The following is a 20,140-nucleotide window of genomic DNA, read 5'->3' on the forward strand; positions in this document are numbered from 1 at the left end:
ATTTAGAAAAAGTATGATAGAATTAGGCATGTTTTTTTAGCTTAGTGCTGATGTGCTGGAATTGCGAGTACGGCTTCACCGCTGTTTTAGGTTGAAATGTCTGGTTTATAGCCAATCAGTGCAATAATCTTATAATTTCCATATAATAACTGTGCAATCGTCGTGAAAGTATTTCTTTTAATTTAAAATATATGCAGATTATAGAGTCGCCCATTACATTAGAAAAATTTTCAAATTTGATATACTTGCAATGCATATAGAAATATTGAATGTAACTTCGCACATAATTTTTTTCAACAATAGACAAATTAGATACCTATTGTGGGCTCTATATAATTCGTATGTTTAACGTAATGTCCTAAATTTTTTGATCGCCTTCATATGTCCATGAGGTATCGTTAACAATATGTCGTCTTTCCTCTTTACAAACAAGCTTTCAATAAGTTTTTAATGTGAAAACTCGTATCTGATTTTTGAATTGAATTTCAGTGGTTATTTATCGATGCCGTGATATGGCGGATAGCTGTGGCATGTGTCTAGCTTTACCCGAAAAGTATAACTGCGGTTGGTGTTCATCGACAAATACTTGTGAGGTCGAGGAGCAGTGCAACAAAAATAATGAGGGCAAAACGGATTGGTTGAATCGTATGGAAACTTGTCCAAATCCTCAAATACATTCCTTTTCACCCAAGACGGGCCCATGGGAAGGTGGAACGAATATAACAATACTCGGTATTAATTTAGGCAAAAACTTCACAGATATTTATTCGGGTGTACGCATAGCTGGCATTAATTGTATGCCTTTCCAACAATATTATATAGACACCAAACAAATTGTGTGTACTGTCGATAGTCCTGGCGTGCAGATGTATCGTAGCGGCCGTATTGTCGTTCAAATCGGGGATTATCGAGGTGAATCAAAGGAAGATTACGAGTTTGTTGATCCCAAAATAACAAATTTCTCACCGAAATACGGTCCAGTTTCTGGAGGTACTCAGATACGTATTATCGGCAAATATCTTAATGCCGGTTCCCGCATTCAAGCTTTCATCAACGAACATCTACCTTGTGAGATTTTGAGCGTTGACGTTAACCAGGCAACTTGTCGCACCTCCCCATCTCCTGGCATAATAGAAGGTCGTTTAAAAATGATGTTTGACAATGGGCCACGCGAGTTTAATGAATATAATTACAAGTACGTATTAGACCCAACCGTAGAACAAGTGTCTTCGGGTCCCAGTGGTCAATTGAAAGTGCCGAAGGGCATACCTGCCGGGGGTATTCAAATCTCTGTAGTAGGTACTCAATTCAACTATATTCAGAATCCTAACATGTACATTATATTCAAAAACAAAACATTCGTAAGCCAATGTTCAGTGTTGACAGGAACTGAAATGGTATGTGATTCACCAGTGATTGATGTAGATAATTATTTTTTGGATGCTGAGAAGCCGGAAATGCTTGAATATGGTTTCTTTATGGACAATGTACTACAAGTGCAGAATCTTTCATCGAGGCATAAAAACTTCTTCGAACTTTATCCAAATCCAATTTACCATAATTTTGAAGAGCGAGTGAAATATTACAAGAGTGAATATTTGACGATTAATGGTCGAAATTTAGATCGTGCGTGCCGGGAATCTGATGTATTAGTGTTTATAGGCAAGAAGGGAACCTGCAATATAACGTCGCTTTCTCGTCAGCAATTAACTTGTAGGCCACCGGCTGAACCATTCGATGAAGATGATGAGGACAATGGAAACAGTGACGACTCTGGCCCAGAAGTCATCGTACGTATTGGTCGTTCTTTGGAATATCGGATTGGTGTTCTTAGCTATACTTCTCCCAACCTTATGCATGATTTGGGCAAAAATGCTTTCTTTGTCGTCATTGCTGGTATCATTCTCATCGTTTTAATATTTGTAGCCCTGCTTATTGCTTACAAGAAGAAAACTTCAGAGTCGAATCGTGTTTTACGCAATATGCAGGAACAAATGGATATACTAGAGTTGCGGGTAGCGGCGGAATGTAAAGAGGCGTTTGCAGAGCTACAAACAGAGATGACGGACTTAACAGGAGATCTTACTTCTGGTGGAATACCTTTTCTTGATTATCGCACCTATGCCATGAAAATTTTATTTCCCAATCATGAAGATCACATTGTCCTACAATGGGAGCGACCAGAATTATTACGTAAAGAGAAAGGTTTACGTCTCTTTGGACAGCTTATTATGAATAAAACCTTCTTATTACTATTTATAAGAACGCTAGAGTCCAACCGTTATTTTTCTATGCGTGAGCGAGTTAACGTGGCGTCGTTGATAATGGTTACGTTACAGTCTAAACTGGAGTATTGCACCGATATACTTAAAACGCTTTTGGGTGATCTGATCGAGAAATGCATTGAAGGAAAATCGCATCCAAAGTTGCTGCTTCGTCGCACAGAAAGTGTCGCGGAGAAAATGCTTAGCGCTTGGTTTACCTTTTTGCTATACAAGTTTTTGAAAGAATGTGCTGGCGAACCGCTTTACATGTTGTTTCGCGCTGTAAAAGGACAGGTCGACAAAGGACCAGTCGATGCATGCACGCACGAAGCTCGATACTCTCTCAGTGAGGAGAAACTGATACGACAATTAATTGACTTTAGACCAATGACGGTTTGCGCTAGTATCATACAACAACAAATATTTTGTAATAATATGGATATGTTGCCCTCACATACCGAAAATGTTCCTGTTAAAGTCTTAGATTGTGATACGATTGGCCAGGTCAAGGAGAAATGTTTGGATACCATATATCGAAATACCCCTGCTAGTCAAAGACCACGGAAAGATGATTTAGATTTGGGTAAGTGTACAGACAATTCAGAAACATCCTCACGCTATTCTTATATTTATTAAGTGTCCTATTTAACTAAATAAAATACATTGCAAAGAGAAGTTCATGTATATTGTTTTCAATATAACGTTGTTTTCCCCCAGGAACGACAACAACGTAAGGGCGTGTAGATGCTCTTTTTGTCGATCGATTTTTCTTTGCTCGCAAAATAGGCCTTGGCAATTACTTCTCCATTTGAGCTACATATCGTTCGCTGGAATAGCTTTTTGATGTCCACAACAAGCAGTAGTCGCAACGTACTAGATCTGGAGAGTGCGATATATGAAAATGCAATTCGAAGCTTAATTCATATAATTTAACCATCGTTTTCATCGACTTGGGGCACGGGACATTACGCGTTCCAAAATACGTATAATCTTGCCAACTAACATTTAAGCTTTTAGTCGTCTATTATTTCTGTCACCTGCCCATGTCCACTTAGTTGATGGTCTTCTTGATTCATGTAGTAGTGGTTAAATGTTTTATTCAATGTCACATATCGACGCAAAAAATTGTCTATTTCACTTTAATAGCGTCAAAGAGCTCTCTGAATCCTCCAGATGTCATTTCCATGCCGTGCGTATCATCTTCGACACTTGAGATACTAATTTAGTAATTTTAAATAATTACATATCCGTTTAGTTTCTGAGCAAAAATATATATTTCGTAATTATAAATATTCAAACAACAAGGTGTGCCATGTAACGAAATTTGTTTATTTGTTATTTATTTTTTAAGTATTAAAATTACGAAACAAAGAGCTATTTGAACACTGAAATATTCGCTGACAAGTAATCGTCACATCATATGCATCTTTACCGATACACGTCTCAAAAAGTGTTGTAAATATCGTACCGTTTTTAGGCTTCAATATCTTAATTTCAAAAATTTAACTTGGTGTACAAATGCGTTAGCGGACGAAAAGTAATATACCTAGCAGTGAACGTATTTCTTTAGCCTGATAATTATAGACTTTAACTCGTTCGCGGTTTACTGATTTTTCCTACCATCCCTACGACTCACAGCTTGCATAAAGTTTTTAATTTAAATGTTTACTCAACCGCAGTTTCAGATTTCAAATAAACTTACGATCACTAATGGGCGTGTTGGACGTAGTACGTTGCTAGTAATAAGAATTACAGTAATCGTGATAGAAATTAATGGAGAATGCTGAAAGTAGGAAAAATAAAACGTTGATATAGTATTTATAGTCAAGTATAGTGCTTACGAATTGTATTCTATTGCTATTGTATTCTATTAGGTGATTGCTTGATCATTTTTACGCTTGAAAAAGTCATTTGTCGGGAAAAATTGGTGCAATATATATTAATCAAAATATTTTCCATCATTTTCTACAATTGTTTCCCATATTTTCGAGAACATGGCGATACCGACCCAAAAGATCCTTTTCGCACTTCTTCATTATTTCGAAACCGCTACGTGGATCTGAATAAGTGGTGCTTCAGAACTTCCCATTCGAGCTGTAACAGTGTAACTTTGACAACTTTCAACGCGCGGTTAAGCGATCTCACGCAAGAGCGTGATCTTGCGTCTGTTACCAGCTAATGCTGATCTTTTCTCCAGTAATACATTGTCTAATTTGCTCAATTGACGTCGGTAGACATCTGCAGTAATAGTTTCAGTCATCCCACCATATGCACAAGAAAACTTTATTGCTGTCAGTATTCCGCTTCGTCGATATAGATGGTACTCCTGGACTAACCCGCCTTTTTGCGCTTTTATTTATTTCTTCTTTTTTTTGACTGAAAGACAATGACAACGCGATGTTAAAACTGTTCGAAATGCCAATTCAGTCAATTAGTATGGTAGCCATTTTCTCTTTTTTTGGCGTCTTTCCCATCGCATGGTAACGTGTAGAAATAGTTGATTCATCAACTGCTAAGCTGTTTAAAAGTTCTTTGAGAGTTTTGGCTGTGTTTGCATCCAATGAGCAATTTATTGTCTTCGAACGTTTTAGTCCTCCAGAGCGTTTTTTGTCATTGACATCAAAATCACAACCTTTACACCGTTATAATAAGAACCGACAATTGGAATATGATGAAGCAGCATTTTCGAATATTATGAAGCAACATCAACGGCCGTATTGAACATTTAGCTTCGAGACGGACGCTTTGCGCCCGCAAGCTGTTTTAGAGGCGCGCTGCCAAATACGTCAGGACTCGTACTTACCGTTGAACTTACAGCAGGACCAAAATAGTTTTCGACGAGCGACGGGGTTGATGAAGAAAGTGGTGGAGCGAGGGAGTCCGATGTTAGACGTTCCGGTCGATTGTGCGTTTTGTTGTTTAAACAACAAGAACTGCGAAGATAGAGTTCATTGCCTCAGCGGCAAGTTGGCTCCAAGAGTAATCTTGCAATCCATTCACCGGAAGATTGGTTTGTGTGAGTTTATGGAGGATCTGCAAGGGTGTGGAACCTTAAAAATCAACTCAAGTAAGAGGACTTCTAGTCTTCGAGAGATGCCGATGTCGCCCTCGAAGGCATAAAAACTTTTTTGGGGACTATTCGCTGTACTAAAGCAGCCACCGAGTTCCGGAGTCAATCTGTTGGACATCTTATGATGTCTTCACCTTGTACTATACATAAGAGACTAACCGTCTGGGCAGGGGTTTGCCGCTAAAATATACAAATTGCATGCACGTGCTAATGTACTGCTTATCCTTGTGGAAGCCACATTCGAAGCTGGGCTTCAGGGGATCGCTGCGCGTACATTGGTATTAGTTACTGAATGGGGACATAGCGTTCGCCTGAGGTTGGTCGTATTCTGCGGTGTTTTAAGATTGATCAGGTGTGAGTGCGCGCCGTATATGATGGCCTATGTCTTGCTCGCATCGGGAGCTGAAACTGTTGTTGGGCGAACCAAAATTTTAAGCTGTTTATTACGCTAGCATGTCTGCTGATTGATTGAAAGACACTGAGCATCACTCTTGCCTTTAGAATAAAAAGTCGTCTGCGTTCCTGCCGGCCGACGAGTTGAGCAAATAAGAAATAAAGAGGCTAAATTCCAAGAAGCGTAGAACGTGAGCATGAGAGAACGTGCTCCTGTCCAATGAAAGTCTCGTTGGAAGAATAACGCGAATAAATGAGTGGCTTTTGAATTCGTCTGTGACTTCTTTGCAGAAAATATAACGGGCTTTCGCTTTAAGCATTTGAGATTTCTGCTCATGGGCCGCGGTGTGAATGTATTTTAGTATTTCATTTAGTCTTTGAGAGATTCTTCAAAAACTAGGACTTGATCGCGTGGTTTACCTGACCATTGGAAGAAAATTTCCTGCGTATGTCGGGCAGAAATATAGAATCTATGCGAGCATGACAGACGATAGCAGACGTTATGCCACCCTGACCCTCTGCACTTCTGGGACGGTTGTAGCTTTAGGCGTGTTTATGTCTCCTTTGTTAAGAGACAAACGGGTGGATCACTCGGTCTAATCCGTCTGCTTTTTTGAAATTAACGGTGACTGACTGGTAGCTAAGTTAGTCCAATAACGCTGTTCTAGCCTTGTTAGAACCACTGTTTAATTTTTTAATATGGTTAAAAACCGGTTCCAAGTTTCTTGCCATTACTACTGTTGGATGGCCTATTATATTGGTGTTATTTTCCATGACAAACGGAAGGGGGAGGGGTAAGAATATTGGATATACGCTAGTTTTATCTTCTGCGGCTTCATCTATAGATTTTCTGCTTCGTACTGAATTTTTTAACTTATGCGTGACTTAGAAAATCTACTTAGGGGCGTTAATAGTTTTTCAATCTCCCATTTTGCTCGCTTTTATTTCGGGTATCACAGAGTCCCTAAAACAATTGTCTAGCTTCGACCTGACAGCACAATCGGACCGTTGGGAAAGTTCTGTGATGATTGTGCTCGATCCAAGCCCCAGGAAGACCTTGCTTGCTAATGCGTTATAATATTTTTCAAAACTTTGCCTTCTGTCGCTTTTGGCATAAATTTACTTCATCAAGAGCGCCTAAGAAAACGCTCATTATCTCTTGCGTTTCTTCGCCAATATTATTATCATCATTTGTTTATAAAGATATTCTATCTATCTATAGGCTGTGGTTTTGTTTTTAGGGAGCTTAGTTTGTGGTTTGCAAAGTTTAAGTTGTTGGATGTGCTATTTTAATAAGTTCTCGGAGTTGTGAAGTGAGAGCATATGCTTAATATTCGTATATAACTTGTGCCCAAATTATAGCAGGATATCTAAAAACGGTAACGACCATACCTTACTTACAAGGTAACTTCATTTAGTATGTAAAGTGCGATTGATGATGGCGTTTAGGGTTACTAACGATGCTAGATATATTATCATATATTTAATTTTATCCATCCACATCGATCGATTACTGCGTACTTGACGTTGTCTTTAAAATGAAGTTCGGGATGGGATATTATGCTTAAAGGTGAGTTTGTGTGTTGTGCCCAACGTTCCGATAATGCCCAAACTTTTGTAATTCTTGATATCGTTTGTCTTTGCTTTATAATATTTCATGTCTTACTTAATTGTTTATCGTTGCATATTATATGTGATATATAATCGCTGGAAAATCTCTCTCTTTGTTATATTCGTTTTTTGTATTCGTGTGTGCTTTGTGAGGAAACCATACCTTTTGTTGCAGTAGCGCGTCATCGGTTTATTTTAAACGGCATCCAAAGAGAATACACCTCGCTCGGATTTTCTTTGTTTCAGAATCATCTCTTTTTCTTCTTGATTAAAATAATGCATCTTTAAAATCATTTTAAATATACTTATATAATAATGCCATGTAATAGATTCTATGTTAGAACAGTGCTGAAGACTAGCGTTCTCCACGACCAAGAAAAGTTTGAGTGCTATCGTTCCGAGTTTCATGCTTAAATTTAATTCATATTTCATCAAATATTACCAATCCGTCGTTGCGATGAATCACTGTAATGGTTATAAATAGTGTAGATGGAATATGTAACCTTTAAAGTCGAGTTTACAAAGTTAGTAGATGGATAGAGTCATCTGCACTATAACAATGTTGACTTGACAATGTTGAACGTATTTATGACCGACTTGAAACTTTGCTCCAATCCTTGAACATCACCTATGTAGGCTTTTAAAATTGAGATAAAAATTGGTGTTGGCAATACCGTTCTAGGGAGGAACATGTTTAAGTTCCAAATGTTTTGTTCTAAGTTGACACCACTTGATAACATTTTTCACTCTAGATGGATAACGTTATGGTTTCCATTGCAAACAATTTACATTATTATTTGCGGTGATCACTTTTTTTTTAACACTGTTTAATTTATAAGTAATTAGTTGTGGCTACGTTGATCAGAATTGAATTGCTACGCAAGCTCCGTCAACTCGTAGTAATTAGTTATTCGACTATTCTATTTTTAAAATTAAAAAAAACTTGAGGCCATTATATATCAAGGCCAAAATGTTAAATGTAACAGTGGATTATTATCATGTATAGGATAATGTAAGAAAAATGTTGTAAATTTCATAAAAAAATATTTAAAAGAAGATATTGATTAAACATGAAAGTAAGGAATTGTAAGATATTGTCATACGTTAAAACTAACGCAAATTAGCACGTAAGATCGACGAGATGATGCCCACTTTTTACTGCCAAGAGATCGAAGAGGCCATCCAAAAGCTAAAAGAACTTCTAATATCATCGAGCCTGCGACGTTTGAAAATGAAATGTTCAGCAGATTCACTGGTATTGCAAGTTTCGCTAATACTATTTGGTATAGCATGAATCATCTTTCAATATACTTTATCATAAGTGTGGTCACTAATGAGTCTGCAAAACATTTCCCAGGAATTAAAAGTCTCCTCTGATAGGAGCTTAAAATTAAATGGGGGTTTTATTTGATAGAAAAATTGATTGATTTGGCGCGCGCAATTGAAAGATGTGTTTACGAATTAAACGTCAAATTGAGTCTTTTTGCATGAAAAACGATTTTTTTATTTTAAAAAAAGCTTTCTTCTAAAGACTGCCGTGACCACGCCATCATTGGTTCCGCCACACCCTGCAGCAGCAATCTTCCTCCTGGATTGTAATATATAAACACGTTTAAGAAGAAGAAAGTATTATTGAGATTAGTAAAAGACATTGAGAGTATTACAATCGGATTGTCACTTGAAATATAACCTTTAGCATGTCTCGGTACCTTTTATTGTTACACTCATAACATGTAATGCAACCGTTTAATTTTCATCTTATTTGTCGGCGGCCGTTGATGCAGCACGGAAACAGCACGAGTTGCGACTGACACACATGTCTTCAATCATGATAGCTCTATGTTTCCCTCGGCCTTTGTACCTCGTCTTATTCAGTGTTTTCGTGTACTCAATGAATTGACATATCTAATTTCTTTCCTTGCAGTTTGATATTCGTGGCAGAATATTGAGGGGGATAAACTTCACCTTGTTTTAGGTGAGAAAGACTGAATATTGGAAAAATTGGTTTTAGCGGATTTGATCCTGGATTAAAAAGTGCATATAATTCTTTTTTCACATGATTTGTTTTGTTTTAGCACGGTTTTCAATAACCCATTAATTTTTGTAATCAATTTTTGTGGTGAACTTTTTTTTTCATGCTATGAATTTTTCACTCTCACTCCTCAAAAATAGGCGTCGTAACATCGTGTTATAATTTTCATAATTCGGGTGGACTATGTCGATTGTACGGTTTAGCAACTCTAAACGCGCTGTAATAGTAATTTTTACTTTATGTAGGAATGTTGTAGTCTCTTCTTTAGTTTATTGCTTTATACGGTTTTAAGCCTAATTAATTACAAAAGTGTTTAAATTTATTGGAATATATTGAACTATTTAAGAGATCATTATTGAATATGTGTCAAACCTGCTTGTTTTTTCTTTCTCCACAGATTCTATTTTCTCTATTGCTTTCTGACATGGACTATTTATTTACATCATGTCGAACCCAAACAATCGCTGATTGTGAGCGATTCATTATTTCTTGACTTTTCGTGGGTTATTGTCAAGCAAAGTATGCAAGTATTATTGGCTGTACTACAAACGCAGTCCTAGCTCCTTCGAAAGGATTACATTGGTCATGTCCCGACTGCAGGAAGGTGGATATTGATTTTTATAAACTTTTCACGGAGACAAGGAGTAGTCTTTCTGAATTAAGTAAAAATCTCGTAACATTGAACGGAAAGTTTGAAAAAATTAAAAGAATGTTCGATGATTGCCTCTATCCAGAGCACTGGTCCCCTCCTGTAGCCTCTAAAAGAACATCTTGTAGTGTTCCGTACGGTACCTCACTTTTGTGTACGGTTAAATCTCATACGTCGATTTATGTTGCTTGCCACCATTCTTCTTCGTCCTCTATCTTTTATAGTCAACGATAAACCTTGTGGGTCTGCCATTCGATTAAGGTTTCGAGTGTTCCGTCTTTGTCTACAAAGAACATTAGCGTTTCTTCTATCACAAACTCAGCCAGTAATGCAAAAGTTACAAATAAGCCGGGAAGCCCTCCTCATGTCAGCCATGCTGGGGTTATCCCAATTGTGTCTTTCAGGCTACTTTGTCTTCATCTCCAAAGAATATTAATAAGAATAACAATTCCGTCTCTCCCTCGGTAAGTCGCACTAGCAGCAAAAGTAAGTGCAGCAACTCCGCCCATTTTCTCCCTGACTCAAACTTCTGTGCCCGCAAATCATATCGTTCCCAATACAGATGTCGTCTGTTTGAAGCCGGTTGGATCCTTCATTCCTCGATTATTCATTTCTCGGGATCGACACCGTAAAACTAATTAGGTAATCCTTTTATTCTCACAAAATTAAAAGTCGTTTTAGGTTTAGTAACTTTCATTTACCAAAATGTTAAGGGCCTAAACTCGCTGGAAATTCGCTCTACTTTTTTCAATTCAGTAAGCGCGGAGCTTTCTTGTTTGGGTTTTACTTAAACTTGGTTAAAGCCTGATCTGCATATATCGGAATTTTCTCACAATTCTTTCTAGGTTTCCAGAAAAGATCGTTTGGATCGCACTGTTTTAATTGTCACATCTGTTGCAGTCTCGTCCTATTGATTTGAATTTCTTACTCCTTCTGACGTTGAATATATTGCTATTCTTGCGAAAATTGTCAGTAAGCAGTTATATGTATGCTTCTATATTCCCCCAAATGCGAATATATCTATTTATAAAAAACATGCTGCCCTTATTTGTAATGTGCCCGAAAAGTCTAAACCTGCTGATATAGTCATAGCATTGGGGGACTTCAATTTCACACAAGTTACGTGGTGCTATAGTGACAATTCTGGCTGTACGGCCCCAACTTCAACATCTGGTAGAGCTGTTATGTTTTTCGATGAATTATTTGATCGTTATGTACTACAATACCACCGTACTCCTAATTGTAATGACATATTACTCGATTATTGATTTGCCAATTTCCCGAAGATAGCTGTCCACCTTTTAGTTTACCTGAGGATCCATATCATCCACCAATTTGCATTACAGGCATGATGGTCTGTTAAAACACTCTAACGTGCCAAATCCAACATTTTCCAATAAATATTATGACTTTAACAAAACTAATATTTTGCTGCTTAAATCTCATCTTTCACACATTATGCTCGATTTCTCAGCTACAAATATTGAAACCTTACTGCCATCGTTCTATAATGTGTTAAGTTTCGATATTTTTTAATTCTTTCCGATCAAGCAACCTCGCCGTGGTTTAACAAAACAATTAAATATCACAAAAATAAAAAAAAAAAACTTTTCAAAAACTGTATGAAAAGTGCTCCCGCTTACGAATATTTCGCCTATTCTGTTGCAGGACATGGATTTATTTATCTCAACCACCAGTGTTATGGCAGATACCTTCAGTTGACAAAATCCTCACTGCTTGTTAATCCCAAATTTTTTTTTTTAGTTTGTGAACTCCAAAAGGAATTATATATAAAGGGATATCCCTCGCATGTTTCTTTCAATGGCTCTGAGTCCTCTGGTGATAATTAAACGTTAAATCTGTTTGCTGAACATTTCCGCCAAAATTTTTCAACGCCTAATTCCGATTTAGGTGTTAACTATGCGCTTCCGACAAGTAACTCGGTTTTGATTCCTAACTCGGTCATTTTAGAAAATGTTTTAGACGATTCAAATCTCTAAAATATAGTTTTGTGCCTGGGCCTGATAGCATTCCATAATGCATACTCAAATCATGCTCTGTCGAGCAAAGTGGTGTTATCTCAATGATTTTTAACCAGTTCTTGAAATCAGATGTTTTGCCTTTGTGATGAAAGGGTAGTTTCCTTATTTCGCTTCTCAAATGTGGAAATAGACATTATGTCAAGAACTATAGAGGCATTGTCAAATTGAGCGTCTTACCTAAATTGTTTGAGCGAATTGTTACTCAGCATTTACCTTTTGTTATCAAATCTTATATTTCTCCATTCCAGCGTGGCTTTCGGAGTTTACTTGCCATGTTTTCAAGGGTCTTTCAAGTCGCTCTCGCACGGATATCGTATATATCGATTTCAGTAAAACGTTTGACTTAGTTGACCATGACTTATTGATATTTAAACTCTAGGCCTCTGACTTCTGTTTGTACTTGGTGAAATAGATAAGCTCTCATCTGCATAACAGATCATTCAGGGCTTTGTTTAAGTTCATTACCTCATGACGTCTGCCGTCCCTCAAGACAGCCAATAAGGACTTTTTTATTTATTCTATACATTAATGATATCCTCTCGTCAATTAAATCCAGCCATATTTTAATGTACGCTGACAATGTTAATTAGTTTTCTTCTTTCTCCTTGGAATAGCAGTCGTATCAGGTTCAAACTGGCATAAATAATTTGGTTACATGGTGCTCGTTAAATTTTATGAAATGAAATTTAAAAAAATGCAAGAAATTTTCGTTCTCAACGAGAATAAAATTCATTAATGCACACAAGAAATTCATTAATTCACACAAGTGGGAAAAAGATCAACGAAATTCGTTGATCGATTTGGGGCTAGCTCAGTGCTAGGTTTCATTAAAAGATGGTCCAAAGGGCTTAAGGATCCTTACATTACGAGAAGGCCATTCATGTGCTTAGTTAAACCAATACTTGAGTATGCCTTTATTGTGTGGTCCTCTTCCTATAGGTATTATGATTCAAAAGAAATTTTTCCTCTTTGCTCCTAGGAATATGGGTTGGGAGCCGATTGTCTTTCTTCCCCCTTATCAAAATAGGTTGCTTCTGTTATCCTTACCGTCACTTGAGAAACGCACATTCTTGGTGTTTGCTTCTGAATTCAGTTAATAAATGATACTATCGATTCGCCCACATTACTTGGGGAGATAAACTTTAATGTCTCTAATCGCTTTTCTAGGCACTTTATTTTCGTTAAGCTTAGTCAATGGAAATATAATTATAAGCTGTTTAATTCGTTCAGAGTTGTTTGCAGAAACCTATCGCTTAATATCAATACCGGAATCTATTAAGCCTATCAAAACAAATATGCTTAATGCGCGCGATTTGCCTATGTCATATTTAAACTAACTTGCAATTTTAACATCTCGCATATTTGCAATGGCTTAGGCGTTCACTTGCAACTAGGATCTGTACTGGTTGCGGGTTTGCAACCAGTTGTGTATATGCTTTTTTCGTTTTTTTTTCTTTACTTCTCCTTATATACTTTGTACTAGTACAAATTATGTATAGAGTGAAGGTATAATGTATTTTTTACGCAGTTTCGTTTGATTTTCCATAATTTAGTTTTTATAATATTAAAATGTCTAACCAAGAAATAATTTGTTAAGTGAACTCTAGCAAGAAACTTTTAACATTGTTTATAGTACTTTTCAGCTGCTTATTAGGTCTGGAACCAATCTACTATTTTTGCATTTGGGCAATATCTTTTTGACATGAATTTCTTGGGAATAAATCTATTCTGTAAAATGAAAATTAGGTACACTTTGAATTGATGACAAGTCGAACGGAAGATCAATTTTAGACAGACAGCCCATTCAAAGATTGCATGAAATGATATTTCTATTTTTCTACTCAATTGCTGTGACTTCGAAATAAAATGGGAGAGTGTTGGCTTTTGCCAATTAGGAGTCTCAAATAAGCAAATTAGTAAAAGTTGAATCAAAGGCGCTACTCGCCGTGGGATCATTCCTATTACAGTGAAAAGTAGACTTTCCATTGTTTCCATTGTTGTTTTCTGTGCTGTTTCCTTTTAATTTTATCTTGAAGAGACTGTGTTTGTTTTTTGGATTGTCTCATTATATTTTATATGTTGCTACCCTTATGAGCAGAAACGAAATGTGCTTGGAAGACTTCTTCGGTTAAACCTGTCATGTCTTCCAGAAAAGACAAGTAATAAGCCTGAAAACACATTGAAAGCATGTAATTAAACGATTAAAATCAGTTTTTTACTAAATAGATATGAAATTTATTAAAGTTAGCCAACACTCTTACTACTTAACTTATGCATGAAGATGAAATATTTATTTACAAAAAATAATTCCAAAGCTGTCTTTATATTCAAATCTATACACTAAGTGTGCAAAATATTCGGCTTGAGCAATATGATTTGACGTGTTTACTAATTCAGTTCTTTTTATAGAATGGCGAACCGGTGCTTCAGGTCGTGTTATTTTATACGACGAGGACACAACATCAAAAACCGAAAACGAGTGGAAAAAAATTAACACTTTGCAACACTATAACGTACCGGATGTTGCTACTTTAAGTTTGGTACCTAAGCAAAGTTCAATATACAACTTCTCCATACTATCGGACAAAAATGAAAAATCTCACAAGTAACGTGGAGAAATATAAATATGTGAAAACATTAAAAAACTTTTTATATACTTAATTTGACAGGTATGAAACTCTTAACTTATCGAAGTATACATCGTCTTCACCGACCTTCAGCCGAGCCGGAAGCCCCCTAAATAATGAACTGCATGAAAATGGCATCAAGTATTGGCACTTGGTCAAGCATCACGATAACGATTTGCAAAAGGAAGGAGAACGTGTTAACAAATTAGTGTCGGAAATTTATTTGACGCGATTGTTGGCAACTAAAGGAACGTTACAGAAATTTGTTGATGACTTGTTTGAAACCATATTTAGTACTGCACACCGTGGTTCAGCTTTGCCTTTAGCTATTAAATATATGTTTGATTTTCTTGACGATCAAGCTTTGCTACATGGTATTACTGATCCTGAAGTTGTTCACACCTGGAAAAGTAATAGTTTGCCATTAAGGTGGGTATAAGCTGTAAATATTTCTGTTTGCGATGAATCGAAGTATAAATACCAACTTTTGAACGTGAGTGCTTAATATCTTTCTTAGAAAAGTGCTGAATTATGGCAATGTGCGCAAGACATTCTTTTTGCACGTTTGAATAAAATTTTATAAGTTTTTGCTCTTAACAAGACTGAAGGAAGGCTGATTTGTTCACCTGAATAAGATATAATATTCAAAACTCTATTGTATTTTTGCTTGCTTTTGCTTTAGATTTTGGGTTAACCTAATTAAAAATCCAAATTTTGTGTTTGATATACACAAGTCAAATATCGTTGACTCTTGCTTATCAGTGGTAGCGCAAACATTTATGGACTCTTGTTCAACTTCGGACCATAGATTAGGTATGTATTGATTATTATGCACAGAATTAATCATAAGAAATGCAAATATTTTTCTTATTCAGGCAAAGATTCTCCTAGCTCAAAACTTTTATACGCTAAAGATATTCCCGAGTACCGAAAGTGGGTAGATCGTTACTATCGTGATATACGAGAAATGCCACCGATATCTGACCAAGATATGAACGCGATGTTCGCTGAGGAATCAAGAGTAAGTGAAAACGTAATATATTATGCACTCGGGAAGGTCGTGATGCGTATTTTGTAAGCTCTTTTAAACCGTGCACAGAATCAGTCGGACAATGAAACCATCTTCTTTGATAAGTATCGTATAAAGGCCTGTTTTTAATAATTAAAAAATGACACAAGGTGGCAATATCTGGCTATACTGAAAATAAACCAACGGAATTTAGCTAATACGGAACACAATGAGACGCAAGGATTTAGCCAAACATTCTGATTTATCGATAACATCCAATTTTATCCTCCATTCGTTTATCCAGGTTAGTTAGAGCGTTGCTTCCAGTTGGACCAACCATTTTTACGATGAATTAGCTTTACAAATTTCTACATGTGTATTCAATTATTTGTCCGTGTTTTTGGTACCTAAAGAAACGCAACAACTCAAAATTCCTACACTGCACAATGTTTATCGCCCATATTCTAAAAATAACTGTGTTGCTTCGTATTAAATCAGCACATTAAGAATCTGGATAGAAGCAAACAAACCAAATTTGGGTTTATAAGAGCACACCAATGATACCATCGCTACATACCACCTGATTTCTGATGCAACTAACTTTATCCCGAACGATATCTTTCCGTTCATTTCTAACGTATCAGTAAAATAATTTAATTTCTCATTTCGTTAAATTTTTTAGCTTCATACCACAGAGTTTAATACAAATTGTGCCCTCCATGAATTGTACACTTACGCTGTAAAATATAATGAGCAATTAACAGTGACATTGGAAGAGGATGAATTTTCACAAAAGCAACGGCTTGCCTTTAAATTAGAACAAGTGCACAATATTATGTCGGCTGAATAAAATGAAATAATACGAAATCAACATTTTACTTAAAGTAACTATTAAGGTGTTCAAAACTTTCGTCAAGTGAGTAACTTATGTATGCATATACATACACACACAGTAAGAGTTGCTGAAACTCAAAAAAGTGCAATGCTTTTTACATAATGAAATAGTAAGGAAAAATCTGAACTGTAGTTTCATAATAATACTTGTTTCCATAAAGAACAAACTATAGAAATATAAACAAAAACTCATTTCAAAAAACTAGCACATAATGTCCAGAAACATTCCACTTAAAGTAAGGTCTTGTAAACTCAACTTTATTTTTGAAAGGCTAATGTAGACTAGCACTAATAACTAGGGTCGACACCTTTTATTTTCTCGAATGGATCGTTACTGGGTATTACGCCTTATAAAATAAATACATACTTGATGCTCGCAATCGTAAAAAAAATAAAATAAAAAAAAACTGGAAAATATCAATACATTTATTATAGTGAATCGTACCAAAAATGTATGAAAAATAATACATGCAAAGAAATTTAAAATTGACGAATATCAAAAAAATATATATTAATAGGTACTTTAAAAAATATTGAACTTTCAAGAGCCAAAATTTGTACGTTAATTTCATTCAATCAATTTACATACATACGATCTACACCTGACGCTCTTTACTGAGGCTGTACACTTTTAGGCTACATATTTATTTGCACTAAAATACATACACATCTTTAGCACATACATATTTATATAAATTTTACGTGTATTTAGTTCACTGTTCGTAATAAGTTCTGAGGTCGTTTGAACGCCGATGGCACTTGATTTCCTCTGATTTGGTCCGCTGTATCAGCCATAAATACACAATTTATTGCCACCTATATTCAGTTTTCTTCAATCGTTAATTACTTTCGGTTTTTGGTTTGAATATTACCTTAGCTTACCTTCCGAAGGTAGATTTCTTATATATCAGCATGCTTTGTATGTAGATCGATATTAAGCAGAGAATTGGCCACCATTTCAATACTATAATTTACTGTTAACTATATAAAGCAAGTTCATAATTATGAAAAAGGTACTTACAAATAACGATAAGGTTACTTACTATTCAATGAAAATGTGAATTGTTTTGTTTACTTCAAAAACATTTTTAAAAAGTGTTCAATAATACTTCTCTCCGTTCTGTATCTATACTTTGTTTTCTTTTTTATTTTGCATTTAAATAATTAGTATGCATTTCCCAAATAAAAGAAACTTTACTAAAACGTGTTGTAATTTTTTGTTTTAACCATGGAACAATATCGTGTATGCAAATTTCCTCGTTTCATGTCTATTGCTCCCTTTATTTAGAGCTGAACGCAAAAAGTCAATTCTGGCCAAACCTTTTAAAATGCGTCTGTGGCCAATTTCATCTTATTTTCTTGTTCGTACGTCCATCTGTTTAATTAAGAATCCTCAATACAAAGCGCGATGATTTTAAAATTCATTGCCCCATGATTTACGCAGATATGCTATAAAAATGCAGACTTATTAAGATATATTATAAAATTTTCCAATATGTCAAACATATCCCATTTTAGAATTACAAAAATTGAAATGTACAAACCATTATAAAAAAACAAGTAAAAACGATTCGCTATCTTTGTTTTTTTTTCTGTTTTTTATTCCAAACGATTTTTTAACAAGTAACATCTGGTTCATCTGTTTTCGATCATAATTTTTGCGATTTTTAGTTTATGAGTTCTACACTAGAAGTGGAAATAGTATAGTCAGTTAATTATTGCATAAAATCATCATCGAGTTGAAAGTTGTATGGTAGCAAGGGTAACTGCATGTAAAGTTTGAAAGCCTGTTTTTTACATAAAATAATATGTTACACAAATTACTGGGTTTACGCTTTTGTCGAGAACAATTTTTCTGGGCGTCATTTAACGTATGATTTCAATTCAGATATGATTTTATTATAATTTTAAGGTATGTGAACTGTAAAGTAATTCTTTCTTTGTTAATATGATTTTAAATTTTAGAACTTTTATTATCCTTGCATATATAAATTTTGATATTGAAGGGAATATTTTTGTCACATTTTACGATATCTCTATCCACCATTTACAAAGATTTTTTCAAATAGTATGCGATTATTGAGTTAATTGCGGTTGTGCAACTCCATTTATCTCATTATTGAATTTTTAAAACTCAATCTGCGTTATTTTGTTTGAAAAATGAGCTACATATTATGGTGTTATTTCAATAAGTTCACGGATTGATTACTAAGCAAAATTTTTTATCGGTTTGCTTTTGTATTTACAGACCACACTTTTACTCCTTTTCGCATTTTAAAGTCAAATAATTAACAATGTTGAGATAGCAACTTGTAGGATTACCCAATATTATATGCATATTTCTATATATGACTTTTCATATTTAGTAAGTTCTTTTTATATTTCGTCTATTTCATTTCTTATGCTTACATAATAAACGTCGAATACTTTGCAGACCGTGTTGTTTTAACTTGTATATTGGAGACTGTTCTTTACGTTAGCGTATGTTTATACGTATTTCAAATATTTTTAAAAAATTTTTTCATAACTTTTTAACATGTTTGTAAGTACTTATATGTAGTAAAAATATATTTGGTTATTTCTGTAAATTTATTTGTGCGACTGTATCTATAAATATTGTACCCATCAGTCAGAATTCAAAATTGATGATTTTACCATACCAATATAAAGTAAGTCGACGTAACTTAGGGAATAGATATCAACCAACAGTGCAGATAGTTTTGAGTTAACTTTACGAACGTGTAGCTAAGCGATAGATTATTCTCTCATTTATTTCTTTGTTAACTAACGGAAGATGGACAGTCTTATATTTTCCTTCCATTTGTATAGACGAAGGAATATGTTTGAAGGCCAAAAGTGCAGATCACTTATATCATAAAAATTGTCTGGTACAACAAGCTTAAACGATGATTTACTGCGATTGTATAAAAGCGTCATTATACGCCAGGTTTAATTGTGAATTTAACTGTGCCGATCTCAATATGCCAACCTTATTTACCTTTTATGAAATAATTTATATCAACCTTCATTGCAAAATGCGATATAAATATCGGTTCGTTGGGTAGAAAAATAACCAAACCTTTCGTAACGCCAAACATTGCGCATTTTGAAGCAAAGGTAGTTGGTTATGAGAGTATCTTTTGTTACTTTTATATTTAGGCAGATGTTCCGCTCACTAAATCAATTTAACTTAACATAGATAACACTCTTGTTCGAAGTGGTGGTCTTACCAGTCCCGTTAAAGGAGTGCCTTTGGAGAAGCCTGACTTCATGTGGACGCTTCGATAGGTGATGACTTAATATTATTAAGCATATTCTGCAATTTATTAAAACGATCGCACATATCATCGAACGCTTTATCTCTTCTCCTTTAGAGAAATGCGAATTAAAGTCACCGTAGTTGATACAGAGTTAACGAAAATTTTTACTGCCACATAAAAAATCGCGAATTCGTGCCGATAGATCCTAATAATAAGTGCTTCCATGTATTTTGATCAGCGAACTCTATTGGTGAAAATAATAAAGCAATGGGTAGTATCAATATACGCA

General features: G+C 35.3%; 1 protein-coding gene across 6 annotated transcripts in view; it reads left to right on the forward strand.

The window, feature by feature from the left end:
- The window catches only part of LOC119643418 (plexin-A2), a 56,186-nt gene extending 36,440 nt beyond the window's left edge, over positions 1-19,746 (forward strand). For 4 of the 6 annotated variants that reach the window (XM_038042768.1, XM_038042765.1, XM_038042767.1 and 1 more), the window contains 6 exons: positions 490-2,847; positions 14,459-14,666; positions 14,731-15,117; positions 15,371-15,501; positions 15,564-15,709; positions 16,380-19,746. In XM_038042768.1, the coding sequence (XP_037898696.1) occupies positions 490-2,847; positions 14,459-14,666; positions 14,731-15,117; positions 15,371-15,501; positions 15,564-15,709; positions 16,380-16,547 (3,398 nt within the window). In that variant the 3' untranslated portion in view covers positions 16,548-19,746. Of the gene's footprint in view, positions 1-489; positions 2,848-2,981; positions 3,527-14,458; positions 14,667-14,730; positions 15,118-15,370; positions 15,502-15,563; positions 15,710-16,379 lie in introns of those variants that run through there. The other 2 variants (XM_038042769.1, XM_038042770.1) reach the window with 2 other exon arrangements.
- The last annotated feature ends 394 nt before the right edge of the window (positions 19,747-20,140 follow it).

Source organism: Glossina fuscipes, unplaced genomic scaffold (genome assembly GCF_014805625.2).
Source record: "Glossina fuscipes isolate IAEA_lab_2018 unplaced genomic scaffold, Yale_Gfus_2 60755, whole genome shotgun sequence".
Classification (NCBI taxonomy): Eukaryota; Metazoa; Arthropoda; class Insecta; order Diptera; family Glossinidae; genus Glossina; species Glossina fuscipes.